General features: G+C 61.5%; 3 protein-coding genes across 8 annotated transcripts in view; 2 read left to right on the top strand and 1 right to left on the bottom strand.

Moving 5' to 3' along the window:
- The window catches only part of Osbpl2 (oxysterol binding protein like 2), a 39,679-nt gene extending 36,914 nt beyond the window's left edge, over positions 1-2,765 (top strand). For all 4 annotated transcript variants that reach the window (XM_003462818.5, XM_013144660.3, XM_005000394.4 and 1 more), the window contains exons 13-14: positions 94-184; positions 1,660-2,765. In XM_003462818.5, coding sequence (XP_003462866.1) covers positions 94-184; positions 1,660-1,762 — 194 coding nt within the window. In that variant the 3' untranslated portion in view covers positions 1,763-2,765. The remainder of the gene's footprint in view (positions 1-93; positions 185-1,659) is intronic.
- Positions 2,766-7,989: 5,224 nt separating this feature from the next.
- On the top strand, positions 7,990-13,266 carry Adrm1 (ADRM1 26S proteasome ubiquitin receptor). 2 transcript variants are annotated; one of them, XM_003462817.5, is made up of 10 exons: positions 7,990-8,156; positions 8,668-8,881; positions 9,446-9,562; positions 10,859-10,982; positions 11,224-11,310; positions 11,880-11,961; positions 12,126-12,358; positions 12,509-12,666; positions 12,791-12,893; positions 13,032-13,266. In XM_003462817.5, exons 2-10 carry the CDS (start codon positions 8,669-8,671, stop codon positions 13,136-13,138), a joined length of 1,224 nt encoding a protein of 407 aa, XP_003462865.1. In that variant the 5' UTR covers positions 7,990-8,156; position 8,668; the 3' UTR covers positions 13,139-13,266. The 2 variants fall into 2 exon arrangements, with proteins under 2 accessions (XP_003462865.1, XP_023417728.1); XM_023561960.2 differs by having other exon boundaries at positions 12,773-12,893.
- A 142-nt stretch (positions 13,267-13,408) lies between these two features.
- The window catches only part of Lama5 (laminin subunit alpha 5), a 43,025-nt gene continuing 30,890 nt past the window's right edge, over positions 13,409-25,543 (bottom strand). The window contains exons 42-80 of one of the 2 annotated variants that reach the window (XM_063248067.1): positions 24,825-24,938; positions 24,517-24,644; positions 24,240-24,320; positions 23,936-24,150; positions 23,668-23,768; positions 23,403-23,583; positions 23,172-23,321; positions 22,450-22,601; positions 22,251-22,352; positions 21,956-22,067; positions 21,224-21,394; positions 20,862-21,058; positions 20,646-20,762; positions 20,334-20,488; positions 19,943-20,084; positions 19,756-19,858; positions 19,335-19,445; positions 18,553-18,732; positions 18,323-18,471; positions 18,075-18,251; positions 17,839-17,975; positions 17,605-17,758; positions 17,354-17,487; positions 17,111-17,273; positions 16,915-17,037; positions 16,693-16,841; positions 16,475-16,607; positions 16,253-16,396; positions 15,954-16,084; positions 15,695-15,871; positions 15,488-15,623; positions 15,261-15,406; positions 15,002-15,194; positions 14,747-14,908; positions 14,517-14,670; positions 14,310-14,443; positions 14,133-14,226; positions 13,926-14,051; positions 13,409-13,823 (exon numbers count right to left, since the gene is read on the bottom strand). In XM_063248067.1, the coding sequence (XP_063104137.1) occupies positions 13,699-13,823; positions 13,926-14,051; positions 14,133-14,226; positions 14,310-14,443; positions 14,517-14,670; positions 14,747-14,908; positions 15,002-15,194; positions 15,261-15,406; positions 15,488-15,623; positions 15,695-15,871; positions 15,954-16,084; positions 16,253-16,396; positions 16,475-16,607; positions 16,693-16,841; positions 16,915-17,037; positions 17,111-17,273; positions 17,354-17,487; positions 17,605-17,758; positions 17,839-17,975; positions 18,075-18,251; positions 18,323-18,471; positions 18,553-18,732; positions 19,335-19,445; positions 19,756-19,858; positions 19,943-20,084; positions 20,334-20,488; positions 20,646-20,762; positions 20,862-21,058; positions 21,224-21,394; positions 21,956-22,067; positions 22,251-22,352; positions 22,450-22,601; positions 23,172-23,321; positions 23,403-23,583; positions 23,668-23,768; positions 23,936-24,150; positions 24,240-24,320; positions 24,517-24,644; positions 24,825-24,938 (5,553 nt within the window). In that variant the 3' untranslated portion in view covers positions 13,409-13,698. The remainder of the gene's footprint in view (positions 13,824-13,925; positions 14,052-14,132; positions 14,227-14,309; positions 14,444-14,516; positions 14,671-14,746; positions 14,909-15,001; positions 15,195-15,260; positions 15,407-15,487; positions 15,624-15,694; positions 15,872-15,953; positions 16,085-16,252; positions 16,397-16,474; positions 16,608-16,692; positions 16,842-16,914; positions 17,038-17,110; positions 17,274-17,353; positions 17,488-17,604; positions 17,759-17,838; positions 17,976-18,074; positions 18,252-18,322; positions 18,472-18,552; positions 18,733-19,334; positions 19,446-19,755; positions 19,859-19,942; positions 20,085-20,333; positions 20,489-20,645; positions 20,763-20,861; positions 21,059-21,223; positions 21,395-21,955; positions 22,068-22,250; positions 22,353-22,449; positions 22,602-23,171; positions 23,322-23,402; positions 23,584-23,667; positions 23,769-23,935; positions 24,151-24,239; positions 24,321-24,516; positions 24,645-24,824; positions 24,939-25,543) is intronic. The other variant, XM_013144569.2, reaches the window with a different exon arrangement.

The following is a 25,543-nucleotide window of genomic DNA, read 5'->3' as shown; positions in this document are numbered from 1 at the left end:
CTCAGGAGGTCCGGAGGGTTCTGGCATCTCCAAAGTAACTGGGAGCCTAGAGCAGGCCAGGCCCTCACCCAGAGCCTGTCTGCTCGCATCCAGATCTGGCCAGCCAGGAAAAGGAGCGGCTGGAGGAGAAGCAGAGAGAAGCCCGCAGGGAGCGCGCCAAGGAGGAGACGGAGTGGCGGACCAGGTGAGGCGGGCGGGAGGGCAGCAGGAGCCCATGGGGCAGTGGGTGTCGCCCTGCCGCCCTCAGGCCCCCTGCTTGGTGCACACCCTCAGGAGAGGATCACCTCAGCCCCGGCACTGCCGCCTGCCTCCCTGTGTTTGACCCAAAGCATTGTCCTGCAACGTGGCCAGTCATTTAAGCAGAACACAAGTGCTGTGGGTACTGGTGCTGTCCCCAGGCGTGCAGTGGCCACAGGTGCCCCAGGGGAATGGCAGCAACACTTGCTCCTGAGGGCCAGGCTGGAGCCCGGGTCCCCGGCCAGCACGGGCGGCATGAACATGGAGTGGCCCTGAGCTGCACACTGTCAGGAGAGGCAGTGACTTCTGGCCACAACTGCCAGGGGCTCTGGACCCATTTCTTAGGGGCTGTTTCACGCTACTTTTTAGTAATCACCAGACATGATCTGTTTAATAAGGATTTACTAATCCGTTTAAACCCAACCTATGTTTAATCAGTGTATGCAGTGTTATAGTTACATGTGTTACATACGTAAGAGCTGACCGTAATGGTGTGGCCGATAATCCTAGTGTTCTGGAGGCTGAGACAGAAGGATTACAAGTTTAAGGCTAGTGTAGACTACTTAGTGAGACCTCATCTCAAATAAAGGAAAAAAGTAAGTCTGTTACAAAATCTTTGGGTGTTTTGAAGAGCTCAGTCCTTTTCAGGCTTTGGTTTCTTCCTTTGCTCCCTTCTCCATCCTTGGACTAAGTGTCACTGTCACCCTCCTGAGTCTCCTGAGCCTTGGACCCCTAGGATCAACTGATCCTCTTGCTTCAGCCCCAAGAAGCTGGGCCCAGCTACCACCATGCCCAGTGAGGCTTCATTCTTTATAGAGGTGTGGCTACAATTTTTAAAACCAATTCTTGATGCTTAGGCTTCCAATTCAACTTAATATCGTGTTTTTAGTGGTTTTCTATTTGGAAATCTCCCTTTGTTTCAAAGAAAAACAGTTGAAAATAACCTTTTCTTAAAGTGTCAAAGATACAAAAAATTATAAACTGAAAATAATATTTTGTCCTTAGAAAGTAATTTTCCTTACAAGTTCTACCAAAATAGGCTTCACTGCAAACTGAAACACCCTTAGCTGCCCTTGTGCCGTGGAACAGCTGTGGATCGAGGCTGTGGCGGGTGCAGGCTGTAGGAGCAGCCAAAGGGGGCTGAGGGCAGGGGCCTAAGACCAGTGTCCAGGACCGGCTGGACACTGTCCACTGACCGGCTGTCCAGTGTCCTGGCAGGCAGGTTTCTGGCAGTTAAATCGTTGAAGGTCTGTTGGGGACCGCCAGGACGAGTGTGTGTAGATCAGCGCATTTATGTGGGACACTGGTGGGATCCTCACTGGCAGGGGTCCCCTCAGGTGCGTTGCTACAGCACTGTTCTGGGCATCCAGGTGTAAGCAGCGGGTAGCAGCGTCTTCTGAGTGCGCTCCTTGTGTCCCGCAGGTGGTTTTACCCAGGTGACAACCCCTACACTGGGACTCCTGACTGGTTATACGCAGGGGACTACTTTGAGCGGAATTTTTCTGACTGCCCTGATATCTACTGAGGGCTGCAGCCAGGCCTGGAAGCCTTCGGGGCTGCACCGGTGAGCGGCCCTGAGCTCGAGAGCAGAGCCAGCTGGTCCGCCCGAGGTCCCGGACACTGCACCTACCACCCAGGGCCACCTTGATGACCTCCACTGCCCGGCAGCTCATGACCGCTGAGTCCCCATGAAGCTCCAGCCCCTTCTGACCAATGAGCTTCGGAGGGCAGACTGCCGTGACAGACGCAAGTGGGGCCGGAGGAGCTCGTGGTGCCGGCAGCCTGAAGACCTGTGACTGGAGGAGGTGGCTGCAGCGGGGCGCCCCCAACAGAGCCTTCCCAGGTCCCGGCAGTGGGAGAGTCCGGAGCAGCGGGTGAAGGACAGGATAAGCTGCCCCGCCTGTCCTTCTACCACTCTGGAGCAACGTAAAGATTACTTTTAAAATATTTAAGTTGAAACTACTCGAACAGTGTTTCACCTAAGGGCAGGGAATGTGAATGGCCGGAGTGCTGTCCGAACAAGTCCTGGGACACCGGGGGCAGAAGCCTGCGACTTAGAGACATGCTGCGGCTGCCCCCAGCCTCCCAGGAGCCCCGCCTCGGCCTCGGCACTCCTGCTGTCCCCGTGGACCACACCCATGTCCTCAGAGCGGTCACCTGCCCACCTCGCCTGTGTCCACAGTCACGTGTTTCTGTTTTCCCGCCATGCATGTTCCACTGTAAGCCAGCCTCACGGAGCCGTTAAGGTGTGGGAGGTCAGAGCAGGATCGGCTCCTCCGCTGTCAATTACAGCTGTCTGACCACAGCAGGCGTGGGTCCCTCTCAGCACTCCTGTGCAGTGACAGACTTCATGTAGAAATGTCACACCACAGATCAGTCGGGCTTTGCATCAGACTCTGCTGGGTGCACACGCGCACACCTGTGCAGCTGTGAGTGTGGGTCTCTAAGCACTCCTGAGTGAGCACTGTCACTGTGTATCCAAGAGGCTTTCAGAGCCACCTTTGTAATTAAAACACGTTTAAAACCCACCGCTGGTTTCAAAAGTTGATTTTGTATCCCTGGAACCTGAAATGGGGGTGTTGTGGTTGCAGCTGGTGTTCTGGGGTCTGCGGTGTCTTTGTGGAACCCTGCAAGTGCCCACTGCGGAGTGTCACCTCAGCCCTGGCTGACCATCGTTGCTCCCTCCACTCCTGACCCCTGCTCGGTGGCTGTCAGGTACATCTGAGCTGTGCTCTCCTGGCATCCTCCCGGGAGCCCCTGAAATGGCAGACACTACAGGTCGCCCGGGGCCTGTGCTTCTCCACACAGCCCTGTGCTGGCGTCTCCGAGTCCCATAAAGGACCCGCCCTCCCCTTGTGTGCTGGGTATGGGTTATGGGACAGTCATCCTCCACCCAACAGCCCACTCTCGGAACTGGCTGTCCTGGCCAGATATTGTGCCTAGACAAAGACCCTGCGGCCCACACCCTGAGGCGTGCTGTGGGCCCCCCTCACTGGTGGGCCCTCGTCCACACTGTGCTACCCCATGTGGCCTCCAGATGTCAGATGTGAAGACAGGTGAGCAAAGCACTTTACTTTTCATGTTTAATAACTTTCAGTGCTTGCGTGTATTAACCAGAGGATCCATCCTGAGTTTTTGGAGGACCACACGCAGATCCGTGCATGTAAATATTAGCTTCCGTTTCTGAACTGGAAAATGGGTTGTAACGGACACGTCTCACCAAACCACTCCTGTCTGTCTCAAAACGCTCTAGCCCTTTCTGGAAGGGGCTACAAATGGTTCAGACAAGTCTCTGTGCCAGGGTGTCCGGTGTCTGGACCATGCGTTGTTAAGCATCGGCCTGGCAGGTACTGTCTCTCCCAACTGCTTGCTGCGGTGGGAAGGGGTCACAGGGCACTGGTAACACTGGATGGTACATCTGAGGGATAAAGGGCCCTAGGTGTTCTGAGCAGCAGCAGTCCTGATTAGCTGTCCCTTTCCTGGGGACTGAGTGCTGCTAGAAGAAATGCAATACCCGACATATGACACCAGTTTGACCAGCAGGGGCCCACTGCCCAGCTTCCGCCCCAGCAACCTGCAGCTGTGTGCTGCCCAGGGATGGGGGCCAGCAGGGTGGGGCATAGCTCCGGGCAGGCAGGCCTACAAGTCTCATGCTCGGAGGCCTGGCTGTAAGAGGTGAGCCTGGAACACACACCTGCCAGTACCTGGCCTGTCAGGGTCTCTGGTGCCCTCAGGTGGCCCCCGGGAGGAAGAGCAGGGTGTAGGAAGGGCGAGGACCCAGGCTGGAAGCTGTGGGGTGGGGTGGGAGCAGGGCTTCCCCTTCCCAGCAGTGCAGTGGGGCCTGATTTGGGCGAACAGATACATGTGGTAACCCCTGCCAGAGCCCACCCCTTTGTACACAGGCCTCCCCAGTGCCCGGTCACCTTGGCCTGCTTTTGTCCCTGTGGCTCCAGCCTTCTCCGTGTCAGGCTGTCTTTACCCAGAAAGATGCATTCGCGCGTGGTGTGTGTGAGCCAGCAGTTTGCTCCTTCTCACTGCCGAGCAGCAGACAAAGCTGCACCGTTTATTCGGCAGTTGACGGGTATCTGAGTTGTTTCAGGTTTGGGCCATCTCTGAAGAATCACTACAGACATTTGTATCCAGGTTTTTGTGTAGACATCTGTCTTCATTTCTCTGGGGTAAACAGGAGACACTGGCTGGGTCACATGTTAGTTCTGTGTTTGTAAAAGCAGAACACTGCCACCTCATCAAAGAAGAGGCACAGCTGGCAAACAGGCCGATGAAAAATGTGCACACCCTAGGTCATTAGGGAGCAGTGAACTAAGAAAGTGCCCCTGCACACCTGTCCAGTGACCAAAGCCCAGAATACCAATGCCGGGCGCTGGCGAGGCCGTCAGCTCAGATGCTGTCATCACCAGCCACCTGTGAAGACAGTTTCTTACGAAACAAAACATCCCTCTAGCATGGGCTCTAACAATCAAGCATTACCTAAAGGAACTGAAACTCTTGTCCATGCAAAAGCCCGCACACGTTCATAGCAGCTTTATGAATAATCACAAAGACCCAAAAGCAGGCGAAGACAGCTCCTGTAAGGGACAAACAACTGATACATCCAGACAGTGGAGCACCGTTCAGTGCTAAAAAGCCACGAGCTTCCAAGTCCTGAAACGAGGTGGATCTTGGATGTGCATCACGTGAGAGAAGCCAATCCAGAAAGGCTACGTCCTGTGTGATTCCAACTGTCCGGGGAAGAGGCAAAACCATGGAGATGGAAGGGACCAGGGGAGGCAGAGCGCAGAGTCAGTGAATTCTGGGCTTCAGGAATTGTACATGTGTCACTGTTGAAGCCCACAACAGTGTGCTGCGGTGTCAGACATGGGAGATGAGTAGGCATGGGGCTCCTCCCTCTGCCAAGGGTCAGGCCCTGATGAGAGGCATCCTGCAGCACCCTTGCCCTTACCCAAGTGTGGACTTGAGGACAGACACCACCCAGGCAACAGAAGGCAGCCCAGCCAGACACCAAACCTGTCCGCACGGTGACCTTGGACTTTGGCCTCCAGTGCAGTGAGAAGAGTACCTGTTGTGTGTGAATTAGGCTGTCTGTGGTGTTCTGTTACAGTAGCACAGAACAGGACTGCTGGTCCCATTAAAACTCTGAACTTTGGTCCAGAAAATTCATCAGCTGTGACAAATCTTGGAAGGTTGGGCATGGGGAGGTTTGGGCACGGGGGAACTGTATTTTCTGTTCAGTTTTACCAGAGATCAAAAAATTGTCTATTAAAAAGTTAGAAAAAAATCCATACCCACCAACCTCCTCAGCTGCACCAGGTGTCCCACTTCTTCTTGCTTTTGGCCATTCTAAAGGCGAGTTTTAGTTTGCTTTCCCTTGTGACATGACGCGAGCAGTTTCTCCCGTGCACCTCTGCCATCTGGGGAGCCGCCTGGTGCAGGCTCGGGCCACCTTGCGGGCCACTTGGCTGCTGCGCTGTGCTCGGCTCGCCTTCCATATGGGGCTTGCAGAGCTGCCAGACTTTCTCCTTGCAGTCCGCGTCGTGTCGTAGCTGGGTGTTCTGCTTTTTATCTTTTTTTGCAGTACTAGGGGTTGAATTGAGGGCTTCACACATGCTGGGCAAGTGCTCCAGCACTGGGCAATGCCCTAGCCCTTTTATTTATTTTTGTCAAACAAGACTAGTAAAAACCCCTTCCCTTGGAGAACCTAACTGGTTCATCCAAAGCCGGTGGCTGAGAGACTGATGATGTTTGGCAGATGCTGTTCACGGCTTAGTGCAGGTCAGCGCAGTGTATCCCTGGCTGCTGCCCACTCAGAGCCTGGCTCCTGAGGACTCCTGCTGTGTGCTTCTCAGTGCATGGCTCCTGACCAGGCCTGTCGGGACTAGCAAGGCACACTTTCGTGGCTGAGTCAACAGGTGCTCTGTCCGGGCCGCCCCGCCCCCCGCCCCCAGCCCTGCAGTTGTGAGCAGACACCCAGCTCGCCACAATGCCTGTCTACTCACAGCAGGAATGGGAAACACCCTGAAACGTGTGTGAAGAATTCTGCTCTTGCACAGCCGTCTTGGTCTACAAGGCTCCCCTAGCTTGCATAGAGGACATGCTATGTGCAGGACCCTGGAGGTCCCATGGCGGGAAGCACGCGTGAACCCTGAGTTCTGCAGAGTGGGTTTCGTGGCCTCTACTGGCAGCTTTTTAACATTTCATTACTTTGAACAAGTGACACCTGGCTGCCAGCAGCTCGCCTGAAAGCCAGGCCGGGTTTTATTTCCCCTCCTCCTTTCACAGGGCATGTCTCAGGCGGTAGCAGGCAGCAGCCCCAAGCGCACCCTCACCCCCTCACCCGATCTGCTTTTCAGGACTGTCTACCTATGTGGGCTAAATGTACTGATATTACTGTATTAGAAACTAATGTATGAGAAATTGAAAGAAACATTTAAAACATATTAACTAAAAATAGGGATGTGGTGTAGCTCAGTGGCAGAGGACTTGCCTGACATGGGTCATACTAGGTTCAAACCCCAGCACTGAAGACAAGACCTCACATAAATAAAAATTTTAGTGAAAAATAGCTATATTTTCCCAAGGTGAATTTTTAAATGAAATTAAGTTTTAAAAACAAGCATTACTAAACAGGACAATGTCCACCAAGATGACAGATTTGCAAAGCGTATAACTTCATGAATCAGGATATTCCAAAAATTATTACACAGGAGCTAAAATGAAAGACTTAGCTCTATTATGTCAACATGAATAAATCTGGAAAACCATGTTGAATAAAATACTTCTGTACTTTTTTTGAAACTAAGGAACATACAAATTTCACGTATTCTTAGTAAATTATGAAGCAAGCAGGAGAAGCCACCTAGATACAACAAAGCTCAGCCCCGGGAGGACAAGAGGTGGAGAAGACGGGTGTAGGCCCACCATGTGTGGACTGTTTTAAGTCCCTAAACTGTCAAAGATCTGAAGCAAACAAATATTAAACTGAGCAAAAGCAAACGCGAAGGATCGTGGCGGAGTTACAGCCCGGCTAGACCGGCTCACGGCAGCAGCCAGCTCCGCACCGTGGACACACGGGGTCAGCGCGGGCAGGAAGGCACGGTGTCTCCGCGCTGCGACGCCGGCGCGGGGATATCCGAGGCCGGGAGACCGCGGCCCCAGCAGCCCTGCTCGGGGGAGCATGAAGCAAACGGGGGCGGGCTGCAGCTCCCCGGGCACTCGCCGGCCGTTAGTTCACGTCACATTAACTCCCGCTGACGCTTCCTAGCTCCGGTCACCAGGCTCCCTCCTACCTTGGTAACCTCTGACTGTCGCCTCTATGCCAGGCCCCGGATGCCTGCTCTGGGAGAACGCGCGTCAGAAGGGCCGGCTTCCCGGGCGCCGGGGGCCGCGGCTGCAGGGCAGTCGCGTGGACACCGGCCCCGGGATCGTCCCAGCCGAAACCCCGGACACGGCTGTGCGTCGCCTGGCACCCCCGCCCCCCACCCGGTCCCACTCCGGGTCTCCGCCTGCGCCCGGCACCGCTCCGTGGGGTCTCCTCGGCCCTAGGGTGGCCGGCGCGGTGGGCTTGCGCCGCGCCGCCCCCGCCAGCGCCGCCAGGGGCCGTCGCCGCTCCCCAATGACACAGCAACAATAGGGGCCGCTCTGGCCCGCGCGCCGCGAGTGCGCGCTTCCGCCGGAAAGGAGCCGCCGGCGCGGGGGCGGGCCGTGGCCGTGTTGGCGCGACGGACGGCCGCGAAGACCAATCGAGAATGTGACGGGGCTGGCCGCGCGGCAGATGAGGCCCAATCGGCGACGAGAACGGTAGGGAGGCGGGCCGAGCGCGGGTTTCCGGCGGGGCCCGGCAGGAGCCGAGGAGGAAGAGCGATCCCGGACAGCGTCTCTCGGCCGAGTGTGGGCGCAACCAGGTTCGGGGCCGGGCTCAGGGCGGGCGGGGTCCTCAGGTCTCTCCAGGGTCTCCTCGCCAGCGCGGCCCGCGCATCGGGCATGGGCTCGGCGGGCGCCCGCGGAGGCCGAGCGAGACGCCCCGGTCTGGCTGCGCGAGGAGGCAGGACGCAGGCAGCCGAGCGGCGCCCCGAGGCGGCGCCCCGCAGAGACGATGTCAGCGGGGCTGCAGCCGGGCTTGAAGGCGGGAGGCGTCGCTGACGTCTCAGGGCTCGGGAATCAGAAGCGTGGTGCGGTTTAGGTGTATTTAAGGAAGGGCAAGGAAGCCCGCACCTGGCCCGGTTGGGCCGGCGCGAAGTCTCGGTCGGCCGGAGGCGGGCCCTGTGGACTGGGTAGTCCGGCTTGCGGGCAGCGCTGGCGCCTGCGCCCCGACCCAGGGCGCGGCTGCGACACCCCCAGGAGGGAATCTGGCTTTCGGCGACGGTGCCCACACGGCGGCACGCCGGGCCTCACTGCCCCTCTGTGCTCTTTCAGAATGACGACTTCAGGCGCTCTCTTCCCGAGCCTGGTGCCCGGCTCTCGAGGGTCCTCCAACAAGTATCTGGTGGAGTTTCGGGCAGGAAAAATGTCTTTAAAAGGAACTACAGTCACCCCAGATAAACGAAAAGGGCTCGTATACATCCAGCAGACTGACGACTCCCTCATTCACTTCTGCTGGAAAGACAGGACCTCCGGGACCGTGGAGGATGTGAGTGCCTTCGGAACAGGGCAGTGTCACAGGCTGGCCAGGCACCTGCTGTTTCCTGGCTTGGAGGACCTTGGAGGGCAGGGGGGATCCCTGGCCGGTACTGCGATCTGCTTTCTCCAGGCTGGCAGAGACTGCTCCCGCTGCTGTAGTCACACGTTGTGCAGTGACTTTAGGACCAAAGGTTTCACGGTTGGTGACATTTGGTTCACCTGATGACAAGCCCAGTGGAAGGCACTTCTCAGCCTGTGTCCCTGGTGCCTGGCGCTGTAGTTGTGTAGAAATCCTGACCTTCACAGCCCTCAGGAAGAAGTTATGTCACTTTTCTGTAGCTCCCCTCGAGAGCCAGTCACAGCTGACCCCTCATCTTGGAGTCCAGTTCTCAGGCGTTTGCTAAAGTCCTTAAGAGTTGGCAGTCCCCGTCCAAGCCCCTTTCGAGGTGTCTCTGACCATGACTTAGCACCTCTGGGGACCGCTTGGTGACCTGCCATTGCAGGGCCTGCGGACTTCCTGAGGCTGGGGCCTCACCAGTGCGCGGGCTGACCGTCCCACTCTTGTGGTTGTCAGGACCTGATCATCTTCCCTGATGACTGCGAGTTCAAGCGTGTGCCTCAGTGCCCTAGTGGGAGGGTCTACGTGCTCAAGTTTAAGGCAGGGTCCAAGCGGCTCTTCTTTTGGATGCAGGTACCTGGCAGGGTTTGTTCAGTGTTTGTCCTCTTTTTTTTCCATTGTGCAATCCAGGGTGCTGCGTGGTAGTGGACTGTGGCACACACTTGGGGTGCTGAGATGCGTTACAGGTGGTGGGCAGTAGGCGGGCTTTCCCATCTGAGGTGTGTGGCTGGGCTCCCGGGACCCTGCACGGTGTGCTCTCTGCCTCTGAGGCGTCCACAGCAGGAGCACTGTTCCTGGTCCATCTCTGCTCCCTTGCTGTCCGTCGCGGAGGTGGGAGTAACTTTGGGGAGCACAGGGGTCTCCTTGCTGTGTTTCTCAGTGTGGAGCTTCCCCCCCCAACTCCCTCACAGCCTGCACTGGAAGCCTGAGAATGTCACCGCAGGTTCCCTCTTACCCTAGCTGCTGTGGGAGCCACCACCCATTCTGCCACCTGTTGGCGGCCATCAGGCACATTTCCATTTCTTGCTGTGTCACAAGCAGTACTGCACGGAAGGACCTGGGATACAGGTCTTTCCTGGGCATGAGTGTGACTGGAGGTCAGGCTGTGAGCGGCGGCGCGGTCAGAAACACGTGCATGGGCTTGCAGTTGGGACGAATGTTGTTCCAGGCCCTCTGCAGACGCTGGACTGCTGCCCAATCCCACACTGTCCCAAGGGAAATCAGCTGAGGACCTTAGCGTGGTGGGTGTGGCCCGGTTCCAGTAAACTTATTTACAAACAGGAGTGGGCGTGGTTTGCCAGCTGCTGAAGCTTTACTGTGTTGTTGGACTTTCATCCACTTCTTTGTACCTATTCTGCCTGGATTTACTCATTTGAAGCTTTCCTTGCCCAGTTACCAGGCAGACAGGGACTCTGTACCCTGAGGCTTACAAGGTTCATAGCAGGTGCTCGGGGGTGATGTGGGTGCTGTTTGCAGTTTTTTCTTGGTACCAGGGAGCGAACTCAACCTCACACTTGCCAGGCAGGCGCTTGTGCCACTGAGCCCTGGCCCACTGTTTGCAGTTCGGGGGCACCTGTGGAGTGAGCTGTGTGAGGGCCCTGTTCGCCCTCCACTGGTTCACATCCACTGGTTGAGGGCAGAAGGCAGCTGAGGGCTTGGCCTGCTGGCTGTAGAGCCCTGCCCTCCCCACCTGTGATGGTAGCCAGTGAGGATGGCAGAGTCCCCAGGAGGTGCTGCTGTGGCCCCTCCAGCCACGAGGGCCGGCCTGTCTGTGCTGTGGGCTATGCCCAGGGCCCTAACCCGGCAGGAGGCTGCCAGCCCTGCGCATGGGCTGCTCAGCTGGGGTTCTTCCCATGTCCTTCCCTGCAGGAGCCCAAGACTGACCAGGATGAGGAGCACTGCCGGAAGGTCAACGAGTATCTCAACAACCCCCCAATGCCCGGGGCACTGGGGACAAGCGGAAGCGGAGGCCACGAGCTCTCTGCACTGGGCGGTAACGGTTCTTTGGGCCCTAGCAGTGCAGGCCAGTGTTTCCTTGAGTTTGTCACCAGGGTACTCTGACATCCCGAGTCAGTGTTTTCTAAGCAACTAGTAGATAAGGCATTAGGGCGCTTGTCCTACCCTGTCTTCGCTGGGTGAGGCACTGCTTCCTGCCGGGCACTGCTGCCCCATAGTCCCCACACAGGCTGGGCCCAGGCTGCAGACCCCCCCAGTCTTAACCCCGTGTTTTCCAGGGGAGGGCGGCCTGCAGAGCCTGCTGGGGAACATGAGTCACAGCCAGCTCATGCAGCTCATCGGACCGGCCGGCCTTGGAGGACTGGGTAGGCTGCCGCCCCGGCCCTCGGAAGCGGCCCTTTTCCCTGTGCTCAGGTTCACACCTGGGTCCCCTTGAAGTGTTTGTTGGTGCTGGCTGAGCAGCATCTGGGTTCATTTCCTATGGGAGCTGGCAGGGGGCGGGGGCTCTCCAGGACCCTGGGAGGACCCCAGCTCGGAATTCAGGGCCCAGCTTGCTGTGGGCAGGGCTGGAGGGGGTGAACTCCGGGTTCTGCCTGGGGTTCCCAGGCTGGCCTGCCACCAGCAGCTCATGTATGGCCTAGGTCCCTGTGTTGGACACTGGGGAGGTGGTTTGGCCCACTGGCCAGGATTTGGCCTGAATCGCAGGGTGGGATAGGCAGGACGGAAGCAGCGTGGCTCCAGAGTAACCCTTGAGGCCGAGGGCTTGGAGCTGTCACCTTTGCTGCCTGACCTGGCCTGCCTGCCACCCATGTTCACTGCCCTCCCTGCACTTGCCCCTCGGGCTGGGGTTGGTGCAGCCTGTGCAGGTAGGCTAGGCCCGTTCTGGGTGGGCAGACCGGGGTATCACTAGCACACGTCTCCTTGCTCCTTGTAGGTGGGCTTGGGGCCCTGACCGGGCCAGGCCTGGCCAGCTTACTGGGGAGCGGCGGGCCTCCAGCAAGCAGCTCCTCATCCAGGTGAGCTCCCCAGCCCATACTAGCCCGTCAGCACTATGCCCTCCTTCCCTTCCACGGACCCCACATGGAAGCCTGGGGAGCCAGTGTGGCCACCCCTCTTCCCTGGAGTGGGTCCGGCCCCATGTGGAACAGGCACTGCAGCTCTGCCCTCGCTCTCCCCCCAGCTCCCGGAGCCAGTCGGCAGCGGTCACCCCATCCTCTACCACCTCCTCCACCCGCGCCACCCCAGCCCCTTCTGCCCCAGCAGCTGCCTCAGCCAGCAGCCCGAGTCCTGCGCCCAGCTCAGGTAACGGAACCAGCACGGCAGCCAGCCCTACCCAGCCCATCCAGCTGAGCGACCTCCAGAATATCCTGGCCACTATGAATGTGCCAGCCGGGCCAGGCAGCGGCCAGCAAGGTAAAGAGCGTGTGGAGGGGGCCAGGCTGCTGCCCCGTGCCTGCTCCCTGACCCTCCAAGTCCCCAGTTGCTGCCCTATTGAGTCCTGTGTCCCTCACACTGCACGGCCACTACCTGGGCCAGCACTGATGCTATGCACTTGTGCCCTAGTGGACCTGGCCAGTGTGCTGACGCCCGAGATCATGGCACCCATCCTCGCCAACGCGGATGTCCAGGAGCGCCTGCTGCCCTATCTGCCCTCCGGGGAGTCCCTGCCCCAGACTGCGGATGAGATCCAGAACACGCTGACCTCGCCTCAGTTCCAGCAGGTACAGCAGTGGGGAGGGGGTGTGGCCCCAGGAAAGCAGTGCCAGGCTCTGCCCACACCGAGGCAACGCGGCTCTGCTGGAGCTGTGACGCCGACACACAGTGCAGCCCTGGCTCTCCTCACAGGCCCTGGGCATGTTCAGTGCAGCCTTGGCTTCCGGGCAGCTGGGGCCCCTCATGTGCCAGTTCGGGCTGCCCGCGGAGGCGGTAGAGGCTGCCAACAAGGGTGGTAAGTGCCCACTTCCTCCTTGCCCCCTCATGGTGCAGGGTGGAGCTGACCCTGCCAGTGCCTTCCAGCTTGGACCTCCCATCCCTGTTGGGTACAGCCCTGGCAGAGAGGTGCAGCCGTGTCTCAAATGTGTTTCAGATGTAGAAGCATTTGCCAAAGCTATGCAGAACAATGCCAAATCTGAGCAGAAAGAGGGCAACACAAAGGACAAGAAAGACGAAGAAGAGGACATGAGTCTCGATTAAGTTATTTGCTGTCTTTCGAGGAAGTGCGCTCTTAGTCATGTGACTCCTGTAGTGGCGGTTGTGATTCGTTGCATCCCCTGTCCTGTTCCGACTTACTAATAAATAAAGGTCCTTTCTTTTACCTGCCACCTCTGGCCCTACTGTCCCCGGCATGAGTGGCGCGGTTCCTCCCTTGCCTGTGTGGCCCAGAGCCGGCTCTGGGCTGGGGGCAGTGCCCATTCCTGGGTGCTTGGCCCCCGTCCCCGGTTTACCCCAAAAGCTGATGCTCACTCAGCTGAACAGGGTACTTTAATTTTTGTCTTGAACCAGTGATGTTACACATCTCACACTCAGACTGGTGGGAGGGACGTAAAAGTATAAAAGCCCATTTTATAGGATGCTACCCTTTCACTGAGAAAGATAATTTAATCCGTTTCCAGAAACAGGGCCAGTCACTGGGAGACTCCAAAGACCCAGAAGGTGGCCCATGAAACCCACTGAAGGTGGTGGTGCTGTGGGCTGGGGGTGCAGCCTGGCATGCCCCCCGTGTGGCGAGGAGCTGCTGGAGGCTGGCCTGTCCCCTATGTCGCCGGGCAGCCGCTGGCCCCAGCCGCCCCCTGGACGCCTGCCAGGCTGGTCAGGGCGAGGGGGGATCCGTTCACCAGCAGCTTCCTCATGCAGCCTCCGTAGGCGGGGAGCCCGGACTCTGGGGTGGAGAGGTTAGGTTGGGGGTGGCAGCCAGGTCCCACAGGGCCTGCCTGTGTGCCAGTCAGCCGCCCAGCCGCCCCTCTGGAGGAGTGGGGCGCACCCTCACCGGGCAGGCCCCCAAGATGCAAAGGGGCTGGGCCGTCGGCCATGGCCGCCGCCAGGGGGCCCTCGGTGTGGTTGCTCTGAGCGTCCACCTCCAGCCGGAGCACGTTCTCGTCCTTGGTGGCTGCGGGAGACTCCTGTGGGTGACCCCGGCCCCACCACGGTCCCCCCAGCTGCAGCCCGGGCCATGGGAGTGACCGCTCACCTGCCAGTCGGTGCCACTGAGCGTCACACAGTGCCACGGGGTGTGTCACCCATGTGGAGAACTCACCCTCACCATCATCCGCTTGCAGCAAGACCTGAGGCAGGCGAGAGTCATCAGGCTTGCTGCCCGAGGTCCCCGGAGTTGGGGACCCCGTCCTGGCGCCCCGACCCTGCTCACCTGCTTCCTGGACACCTGCAGCTGCAAGTAGGGAGGGCCCCGGGCCGGGCCCAGGCGGAGGACGAGCCCAGCGGCCGTGGAGGGCCGGACCTCCAGCTCCAGCCTCACGTGGTGCAGTGTGGCCACGGGCGGCTCTGCGGGGACAGGCCTGGTCAGCAGGCAGGACAGGACAGTGGCCCCGGCCAGGGCCCCTGGGCACCCTCAGACCTGCAGTGATGACTCCTCCAGTGCCTGGGAAGAACAGGCCGCTCTCCAGAGGGCCCGAGAAGCAGGGCGTCACCCCCACCACCCGCGTGGGGGCCCCCACGGGCCGCCCGTCCAGCTGCAGTCTCTTCACACAGCCGCTGAGCCCCGCGGCCACCTGTGGGCAACAAAGGGCTGGAGTCGGGCTGGGCGCACTGAGGGGGCACCGTGGGGTACGGCAGGAGGGTTCTCACCGGCAGGCGGGAGCTGGGGCTACGGGCGGGGAGGCCCCCCACGAAGAGGGTGTGGGGCTGCAGGGGCACTTCGATGCGGCTGGGGCCAGGATGGTGATGGCTCCAGGCCGGGACACCGTCAGTCAGGAGATGCAGCTGCCCCTCCTCCCAGCGCAGGGAGACCTGAGGCAGGAGACGGCCAGTCAGGCGGGGGTACCACGGCCGGGCAGGAGGGGGCGCCGGGGCCCTGCCCGTGTCCCATCCCCAGCTCCTCACCGTGTGCCACCTGCCAGCTCGCGAGCGCTGGCGGCTCTGGACGCGCAGGCGGGGCCCAGGCCCTTCTGTTCGTGCAACAAACTGTCCGTGGCTCAGGAAGAGGGTCAGGGAGGGGCTGCTGGCCGCTAGAGGGGCCACAAGGAGCAGGAGGCCCTGGGGCGCTCGAGGGCGGACCAGCATGGACAGGCGGAACCTGGAAGCCAAGCACAGCGTCAGCCTCAGCGGCCACTCCAAAGCTGCCCGCCTGGCTGGGCCTTACCGGTTCCTGCGGGGGTCCAGGAGGCCTTCAAACTCCAGGAAACTGGGGAGGGGCCCCCCAAACTGGAAGGTGTCTTGGGTCATCCTGAGGTGCAGAGGTGACATGCAAGCAGGGTCCTGCCTGGGCTGGCGGCTGCGGCGGGAGGCCTGGAGGAAGGGCACAGATGGCAGCCCCTGTCTCGGTTGCCCCTTGCCCACCCGGCTGTCCCGGGGCACCCCGTGCCTCACCTTACGAGCCACAGCCCGCAGCCCTCGGGCTCTCTGGCCCGAGGCCCTGGGGAGCGGGACCAGGGCACAGCCTGTGCTCACGTTGGTGCTGCCCAGGTTCTGCTGCAGGTCGAACACTCGCTGCGGACCCTGGAGCCTGGGCGAGTGCGGGCGGCAGTCAGCGGCAGGCAGGACGCAGCGGGCCTCACCTCCTTGCCCACCACTCACCGCTGCACGAAGACATTGCTGATGCAGCCGCTGAAGTTGCGGAAGGAGGCAGCGGCCTCCGACAGGCCCCCCAGGAGGAGCTGGGGGGGCTCCTCGGGCGGGGACGGGTGCTGCCTGGGAGGCGCCCCCCGGTGAGGCCGCATCTGCTGCAGCTGGTCATCCACGTACAGCCAGACCCTGGCGGCACAAGGGAAACGTTCCCGGGCCTGCAGGGCCAGCCGGCCCGGGGAGCACAGGGGGCCCAAGCCGCACGGCTCACCCTGAGGCGTTGCTGTAGAAGGCCGCGTAGTGGGGGGCGCCGTCGCTGAACACCCCTGGTGTCCTCAGCTCTGTCCTCATCAGCCTCAGGGTGACGTGGCCTTGTTGCAGGGACACCTGGCACAGGCCATCCTGGGAAGGGCGAGCAGGCCAAACTACAGACTGTCCTCCTCCCTTCCTCCCTTTCTCCCTGCGGCCACTTTGGGCTGCCTGTCACAGCAGGCAGGGAGCAGGCAGAGGTCACACCGGGCAGGACGAGGCCCAGGGAGGGCCACAGGATGGCAGGCAGGGTGGCCTCACCAGGGATGCACGGTGGTAGAGCAGACCATTGTCCTGGGTGCTGCGGAAGCCAATGCCTGAGTAGACGTCGCCGGTGAGGGGTGGCACTTCGGGCAGCGCCAGGGGCAGGAAGCCATGGCCGTAGAAAGTCATGGTGCGTCCCACCTGTGGGGAGGGGAGCCTTGAATGCCGACCTCGGCCCAAGAGGTCGGTGTGCACCCTGGCGGCAGGGGGGTGGCTCACCAGCAGGTCCGCGGTGCAGCCGGAGCTGACCCCTGTGGTGTTCAGCCTCTTGAGGTCCACGTATTTGCCCAGAGCCTTGATCCCCTTGATGCAGCCGCGGATGGAGCCCCCAGAGGGGAACAGCTGCTGCAGACTGCAGGGGTCACACCCAGGGTCAGGCCTCTCTGAGCCCCAGCCCTGGGATGCCCCAGGTGCCACCCTGCCCAGCCCGGCCTCACCTTGGGGGCAGCTGATCAGGCGGCACACCCCCCAGGTAGTAGGCAGTGGCCAGGTCCAGTGTGTTGTCCTGCTCCACGCTGAACACTGTGGTCCTCTCCACACGTACCAGCATGCGTTTGCGGCTGCCCGCCAGCAGAAACACCTGGATCTGTGGGTGCAGGTGGGGGCATCAGGCCACGCGGCGTCCCAGGGCCCTCCCTGACCACAGTGCCCCCACTCACCGCCTTGCTGGCTGTGGTCAGGGGCGGGGGTGGCTGCATCGGGACGGCCTCCTTCAGACCTGCGCCCAGGTCGTACAGGAGCACGAGGCTGCCTTTGCGCACTGCCAGGCACAGGAACTGGCCCTAGGGGGACAAGGACAGGCCACGGTCAGCACGGGGCAAGGCTGGGTGGTGGGTGGGAGGGGCGGGGCCGTGCCTGGTGCTGCAGGAAGAAGATGATGCCGCTGTAGGACACGAGCCGCAGCTCCTGGTCGAAACGCTTCGTGGTGCTCATCTGCCTCTCGAAGCTGACGTGGGCGAAGCCGGTGCCATCCAGGTAGGACCCGTCCGTGAGCCATGGGTCCCCTGTCGACTTGGAACTGTGGGTTAGAGGGTTCAGGTCAGTGTGGAGGGTGAGGGGTGAAGGGTTGGGGAGCACATGGGGCCAGGCTGTACGTACCGGGCACAAGGCCTGTCCACAGCTGTGTCCACCCGGAAGGTCCTCTCGAAGTTGTAGAGACTGACCACCTCCTCATTCAGCGTGTCCAATTCGATGCAGCCCACGTAGCCAGGGAAGCGGAGGGGTGCAGGGGGCTGTGGGCACAATGGACAGTCAGGGCACCCCAGCCACCCGGGGAAGACCAGCAGGATGCTGAGACGCCACGCCAAGAAGTACTTCTGCAAAGAGACAGCAGGGCGGGCCAGGCTCACCGTGAAGCTGCTGGGGTACCCGCCCACGTAGAAGATGAAGTCGTCAGGCTGCAGGCTGAGCAGCCCCTCCACCCCAGGGGCCACTGCATCCCCCTTGGTCTCCTGCACTATTGGCTCCTCCACCGTGACAGACATGTGGCCGAATTGGAGGGTCCTGGGGCAGAGGCGAAAGGCACGTGGTGAGGCGTGGGCACGGCAGTGGGAGGGTACTGCCCCTCCCCAGAGGCCTCGCACCTGTCAATGCTGATGGTTGCAAACTGCTCCCCGATGTCCTCGTCAATGCTGAGGGTCACAGGGCCAGCATCCCCCAGCCGGTACACCCAGTGCACCTTCTGCTTTCGCAGAGCTACTCCCATGTAGTCCCCGGTGGCCTGCAGCAGCGGCAATCACACCCTTGGGTCAGGCACCAAGCAGCACCCACACTTCCAACCTGGCGGTCAGCTTACCCTGTCCTCCCGCCCTGTCTGTACCTGGCGGCTGCCCATGTACAATACAAAGCGGTCACCGGCCTCCTGCCCGGATTCTGGCGCCAGCTCAGGGCTCTGCAGGTGGAACCTGAGGGCAGTGTAGGCTGCAAGGTCGGCGAGGTCCCGTGGGGTGCGCAGCTGTACCCCCGAACGGCCGTTGAACTTCATGGACACTCTGACCTGGAGGTGCAGGCACATCAGCACTCTCCATCTGGTCTCCCACACACTGCTGCCCCCGCCCCCCTACCCACCTTGCTGGCAGCCCCCCGGGCCTGAGCGATGAGCTCCCGCACACGACCGATGCTGGCGGACAAGGCCAGGCTGGCGTTGTGCGTGCCTCGGTTCTCCAGCAGGCTCAGCTTGGCTAGCAGCTGTGGCAGCGTCTTCTCCAGGGAGGACACTGTGGGCACAGCATGGGCACAGGGTGTGTGCTGGAGCCCGGACCGCCTCCTCTCCAGGGGCCCCGGGACCGCCAGCTCACCTGAGTGGCCTGCATCAAGCACCACCTGGCCCAGGTCCTGTCCTCGCAGGCCCCCAAACTGGCCCTGCCACTGCTCCAGGTTTCTCTGCATGTCCTGAAGCTGGGCCTGCACTCGAGCGGCAGTGTCCTGGGCTTCAGCAGCCATGGCCTTGGCACGGGCGAGCTTCTTGCTTGTCTCGTCTATGGTGGGCACAGAGCATGCGGGCTGGAGCACTCCGGCTTCGTGTCCCACAGCCCCCCGAAGAGCCAGAGCGGGAACTTTTGTGCCTCTCACACCCTGCAACTCAGTGTTGTCAAAGTGACCTCAGCACCCACTTGACGGCCCTCCCTGAAATGGTGCTTGTACCACCTTCCTAGCCCTCGGACTGATGCCAGCTCCGGGGCCTACCCGGGCCTCCGAGGCTCCAGCCCAGACCTGCTAGGGACATCAGCTGGCACAGGGACCCTCCAGGACCCAGACAGACTCCGCCCCCTCACTCTAAGTCCTGTCCAAGTGGTGGCCAGGACCCTGCCGCTCGAGGAGGCCTCCACTGACCCCTCAGCTCCAGTTGCATTGCTCCCACCCTGGCGGCTATATCTGGCCAGCTATCCCCTTCGTGAGAGCTGAGAGCAAGCACCTTGTGATCCAGCCTAGCCCACATGCCGCACATGGTCAACAGCTGAACCGCGATAACACAGGTGCGAACGTGTCCACTGTCACAGAGCTACATTGCCAGCCAGCTGGAGTGCCACCTCAGGCCAAGGGCCTCTTCCCGTGAGGATAAACGACAAGCTCCACATACCTGTGTGCATGGCCAGCATGGCCTGTACCTCCTGGATTCGGGCCACAAGCTGGTCCTTCGCGGCCTGGATGTCCTCGAGCTGAGTCCTGGTATCCTGCAGGGTGACCCGCACTGCGGGGGAGGCAGGCTCAGCGGTGAGGAGCCGGGGCCAGGCCACCTGGCCCCAGGAGACTGAGACCCCATACTCGTTAGATAGGGGTGCCGTTCTGGCTGTGACCCCTTGGACAATATCAAAGCAGGCGGCCAGTGCCTACCGGGCCCTGGGGTCGGAGCCCTAGAGCAGGAGGGGAGCAGAATTCACACACAGGGCTGCCAGCTCCATTCCTGCCCTGAATCACAGGGGAATCACAGGGGAACAACCCACAGACCCCACACAGATCTGGTCCACAGTCCACGGTCCCCGAGGAGTCCCAGGACTCACTGAGGCCCAACCTCTGCTGCTGCCCAAGCACGGCCTCCTCCAGGGCACTGCTGTTGGCCAGCAGCTGCTGGGCTCGGGCTGCTAGGCCCTGCTCCACCACGGTCTGCAGAAGGAGGACAAGATGGACATCACAGTCTCGGGGTGCCACAGGGCTCCCGCCACAGCCCCGGGGATATCAGGGCCTCACCTCCCAGGTGTGGCTCGCCTGCTGCCAGGCCTGGCCAGCGGAATCTTCGGCGGCCTGCATGGCCTTCAGGATGCTGCTGTAGGCATTGGAGGCCTCCACAGCCCTCTGGATGAAGCGGTCCTGGTTGATTCCAAGGATGATGCTGTGCAAAGCAGGAGGATCAGAGAGACCTGCGGATGTCGGGGGGCCACACACCCCTGGCCTGGCTGGCGACCTCTGCACCTTTCCTGCTCCTTCTTGCTGGCCTGGTCCCTGACTTGCTGTGAGCTGAGGAAGGTGGGCTCCTTCGGGGATGATGGCTTCTCCTCCCAAGGAGCCCCCCCAGACCAGCTGCCCCATCTTGGCCTGACTATACACACGGGACCAGGGCCGCACCCCCTGGGCCACACACCTGGACAGGTTGAGTGCTAGCTGGTTCAGCTGCTCGGCATGGGCCTCAGCAGTCTCCACCAAGTCCACCTTGCTGCCAGCTGGGGAGAAGGTCCTTATCTTCTCCAGCAGTGGCGTCCGGGCCCCATCCAGGCTGGCAGCCAGGTGCTCCAGGTCCTGGAGGTGGGTAGGCTTAGTGGGACACTCCTCGCGCCCTGTCCCTTCGCCCTGTTTACTGCCTCTGGGACAGAGGCTCTGCATGCACATATGCAGGAGCCAGCCACAGCCCTCGGACTGGGTGGCAGGGCCCCGGTGGGCCCTGCACTGTGCTCACCTCCTTGGCCCGCTCCATGCCCTGCAGGAGCTCGGAGACACGCGCCAGGGTGCGGCCAGCAGCCTCCAGAGTGGCCTTCAGGGTGGCGTTGTCCTGGGCCAGCTCCCGCTTGTGTTGCTGAAGGCAGGTTAAAGTGATGAGAATAAAGGATGTGACAGGCAGAGGGGCCACAGCAAAGAGGGCGAACAGAGGGCAAACGAGGACAGAGTCCCTCACCAGGGCTTCCTCCAGCCGTGCCTGGTTGCGGCTGTTGAGCTCCTCAGCCTCCCGAGTGATGCCCACGGCCCGGTTGAGGGCCTCCCGAAGGTCCATGAGGCCCGCCTCATGCTGAGCCAGCCCGTCGCGGATGTGTTTAGCCAGCACCTGGTTCTCCTCCCAACGGCTGGTCAGCTGCTCCTGCACACGGGCCAGCACTGGCCAGTGCCAGGGTGTGAGGACCGTTACTCTGGCAGCCAGATCCCTTTGTGACCCCTGGACCCTGCCCTGCCCCTGAAGGAGGCTGCTACAACTCCACACTGACTTGAGGCCCAGCGTCCTGAAACACACCCCTGCTTTCCCGACCGGTGGCCACCACTCACGCCTCTGGGCCTCCGCCAGCTCGACTTCTGCCACGGTCCGGGGGGCCCGGAAGTCACGGGCCCGCATCTCCTGCAGGAACTTATCCACCTCGGCCAGGGTCCTGCGCAGCTGCTCACCCGAAGGGGTCGATACGTTGGCTGGGGACACAAGGCCAACCTGGGACGCCAGCTCTGTGGGAAGGGAACCATCAAGGCCTGGGCCACTGGGACACTTTCAACAGGCCACCAGTCGTGGAGCACAGGAGCACTGACGGCTCTGAGTCTCAGCTGAGGGCCGAAGCTGCCTTCCCACAGTGCCCATGCCATGCACGGCACCTCACTGCTCCTCACTGGCCTTACTGGCCTCCTCTTGCTCACTGGGCAGTGCTCAGCTCAGTTCATCTCTTCTCCACCCTGGGGCTGGCCTGGTTCTGTAAGCTTACAGCTGCACCATAAGTTCTGGAAGCTCAGGGAACCCTAGCTTCCTGCTGGTCACAGGACTCAAGTGCATACCTAGAGTTCACCAGTGCGACTGTCCAACCAGTGCTTTCCCCTCGCCCCTGGTATCACGTCCTGGCCACATTAGCCCCTCGCCCACCTCTCACCTGCCCCACTATTCGTTGCAGACCAGCATGCAGGTCTTGCTGGCTCTTGAGGTCAAGCTCACGTGCAGGCCCCCAGGGAGTGTCCCCCACCCCCAGAAGCCCTGCCTGCACTGAGGATTGAGCAGCAGCCAGCATGGTTCAGCCATACCACTCAGGGCGCGGTCCACAGCCTGGATAGTCACCAGCAGTGTCTGTGCACGGCCCAGCATGCCCTCAGTACTGTCCAGCAGCCGGCCTGCCAGGTCTTGGGCCCCCGTGGCCTGTGGATGCAGAGTCCTTCAACCCACAGGTCTGAGGTGGGGACAGCTGGGCGAGGGTGCAGGTGACGGGAAGGGGCCGTCAGGGAGTGGGGAGAGGAGGGCTGGAGGGGACTTCTGGGGACAGCAGGTTCTCCCTGGAGGGGCACCCCAGGGGCACTCGGGAGGGGGACTCCAGGGTCCTGCCTGGCTGTCCAGCTGCTGTACATCCTGCTCCAAGTTCAGGCTCCGATGCTCCAGGGTCTGCAGCTGTTGCTCCACCTGGTAGCGGGGGCTCCGGAGCTGGTCCTATGGGGAACAGAGGCGGGGTGGGAGAGGGAGCTGCACTGCAGGGGCTGAGTGGAAGCAGGGCATCTGCACACCTGGGGGATGCAGTGTGTGGTACCTGGAGGTCGGTGATGGAGGCGTTCAGCCTGTGCAGCTGGGCCCAGGCAGCAGAGCTGGCGTTGACTCCACGCAGCTGCTCTCGGATGGCAGAGAAGAGGGCACCAGCCCGCTCCAAGTCGTCCAGGAGCAAAACCACACAGTGGTCACACACTGAGGGCACCAAAGGGTCATGGGTCAGCATAGTGGGCATGGATCAAGTAGAGGTCAGCACAGTAGGCCGGGATCCTGGCTCCACACCCAGGGTTGAGGGTCAGGGATCAGTATAGGGTCAGGAGTGTGGCAGATCACAAGGCTTGCCAGAGAAGCAGGGTCAGTGAAGGGTCACCAGACCACAAGGCTCACGGGCCTAGCAGTGGAGTCCAGGAGCTGGCACCAGAGACAGGGCCAAGCTGTAGGTGTGAAGGGTTGGGAGGACACCGGGCAGGCCCAGGAAGCGGGCCTCAGAACACAGTGCCGTTGGGGTCCTGGTCCGCACATGTGGCAGCAGATAGGGGTGCGGGGCTGGAGCCATGGCACTGACTTGGGAGCAGAGGGTGAGTGTGAAATCAGCAGGGGTCATGGGTCCCTACAGATAGGGACGGGGTCCTCTGGGAAAGTGGGGTGCTCTGGAGCACCAAGGCCAAGAGAGGCCACCAGGTGAGTGCAGGACTGAGACCCACACTGCTCCCAGGCACAGCTGGCAGGGCGGGGTGAGGAGAGGGACACACACGGGCCCCGTACCTTCGCAGTGGACACCTGGGCTGCTGGGACTGCCTGGCACGGGCACCTGGTGCTGCTGGCTGCAGGTGTCACAGCGCTCCCCACTGAGCCCTGGGGGACAGGTGCAGCGGCCTGTATGGGGGTCACAGTGGCCCCCTGGGCACTGGCAGCCTGTGGAGAGAGGGCGGGGTCAACATGGCTATGATGGTGGTGCCCGCCACCCTCCTGCCACCTGCCACCTGCCATACTCACGCCTACAGCCCCGCTCCGGGAGTCCCCAGTGGCCAGGGGCGCATTCATGACACTGGAGTCCCCCAGCTCCCGGTTGGCAGCGGCACTGCCCGCTCTGGGGGTGACACTCGGACCCCTCGGCAGCTGGTCCACATGCACAGGGCCGGCAGCCCTGACAGCCCTCAAAACCAAAGTGTCCCTCCTGCGGGCACAAGCTGCAGTCATGGCCCAGCCAGCTCCAAAGGCCCTTCTTCCTCCAGCCCTGAAAGTCAGGCCCTCTTCCTACCTGGCAGCGGTCACAGCGATGTCCAGTCACACCCGCCTTGCACAGGCAGCGGCCACTCTGGGGGTCACAAGCCTCCGTCCCGCACGGGGAGCAGTCACATGCTGCAGAAGAGGAGGCTGTGACGATACCGCCAGCCCGGGATGTCCTTACAGACTCCTCCCTGCACCCCATGCCACCCCCTGCCAGCCCTGCCCTCTGCGGCCAAGGGACCCGGGCTGACGATAAGCCAGGGCTGCACTACAGAGAGGGCCGTGCCCAGGGTGCCTACGGGTGCAGTTGCCGGGCAGCAGGGCGTTGCCGAAGAAGCCGGGGGCGCAGCTCTCGCACCGAGGGCCAGTGGTGTGGCGCAGGCAGCTGTGACAGGCACCCGTCAGGGGGTCACAGTCACTAAAGATCATGTTGGGGTCGCTGTTTCCACTGCAGTCGCAGGGCTGGCATGAGCTGCCCAGCACCAGGGGGTTCCCGAAGAAGCCGGGGGCACACCTGGGGTGGCGGTGAGGGGGCCGGTCAACATCCTGCACCCCATGCAGGAGCACCCTGGGGTCCACACACCAGCCCCCTGCCAGGCTCACCGCTCGCAGGAGGCCCCTGTGTAGCCAGGTCTGCAGAGGCACTGGGTGCGGCCACCTCGCAGGATGCAGCCCTCTGCGAAGCTGAGAGGCAGAGGTCATAAGCTCCTGGGCCAGCACTGAGCTCAGCTGCTGAGTGCTAAAGCCCGCATCTGGTGACCCCATCCCAGCTACCCTGGGTTCCCGATAGAGGGAAAAACAGTGGGGTTCCAGGAAGGAAGCGGAAAAGGGGGTCTGCCAGGCTGTTGGGAGTCTGGGCTCTGGATGGGCTGCTGCTTACTTGTTGGAAGGAACCGCCAGCGGGCAGGGGCAGCTGACGCAGGGGGCTGAGGGGTCCTCAGGCCTGCTCCGCACAAAGCCAGCCCGGCAGCGTTCGCAGCGGTCCCCCTCCGTGTTGTGCTGGCAGCCCTGGGCAGAGTGGATGGTGGGCGCTGATGCTGGAGGCCCCATTCCACCCTAGCCTGCCAGGGACTTCATGCCCCAGGCCCTGGGCCTCAGTGTGTCTGGAACCACAGCCTGAGAGGCCCCGGGCCTGGCCAGCCTGCCCCTGCCTTCAGTGGCTGCCCCTTCCCAGTGGGTCTGACTTACCACGCAGACACCAGAACCAGGGAGGCAGTGGTCAGAGTGGCCATGGCACTGACAGGGAACACATCGGCCCAGAAAAAGTCCTTTAACGTCCCGGTAGTAGCCTGGGGCACATTCCTGCAAAGCACAGGGGTAAAGGTAAAGCAGGCTGGGAAGACCAGGGAGCTGCTCCAGTTCAGACCTGGGGGTCCTGCGTTCACAGAGACTGACAGCTGCGCCATGCACTGTGCCCAGAGCACAAGACACTACGCACAGACACGGGACAGAGGCTGGGCCACAAGCACACTCCTGGCCCTGGCCAGCTGGATACCAGCCAGGTGTTTGGCTGCCACCCTCAGGCCCAAGGGCAGGGCTGCGGGAGTCGTGTGGATCCTGGCTCAGGGAAGGCCAGGCTTTGGGGCTGGTGACTGAGCCTCCTCCAGTGGGCCATGACCTCCCTTTAGGTGGCGACATTTCTTTCCAGAGGAGTCCAGCCACAATCCTCCTCCAGTGGCCGAAGCCACAAGTAGATGGATGAGAGAGAGGACAGTCAGCCGGACAGTAGGACAGATAGATGGTGGATGACTGCTGGACAGGCAAGGGGCCAGAGAGGCTGAGTGTGGACAGCAGGGAGCCAGGTAACGCGAGTGGCTGACGCTGAGCAGCAACAGGGGTCAGGGCAGGGAGCAGGAAGGAATGCACTGGGGACTGAGGTGGGGATGGGGTTGGGGATACCTGCACAG

This window comes from Cavia porcellus, unplaced genomic scaffold (genome assembly GCF_034190915.1).
Source record: "Cavia porcellus strain 051 isolate PalLab524CR breed Dunkin Hartley unplaced genomic scaffold, mCavPor4.1 scaffold_5, whole genome shotgun sequence".
NCBI classification, from domain to species: Eukaryota; Metazoa; Chordata; class Mammalia; order Rodentia; family Caviidae; genus Cavia; species Cavia porcellus.
The sequence above is the reverse complement of the archived record's forward strand: the minus strand, read 5'-3'. Positions and strand labels throughout refer to the sequence as shown.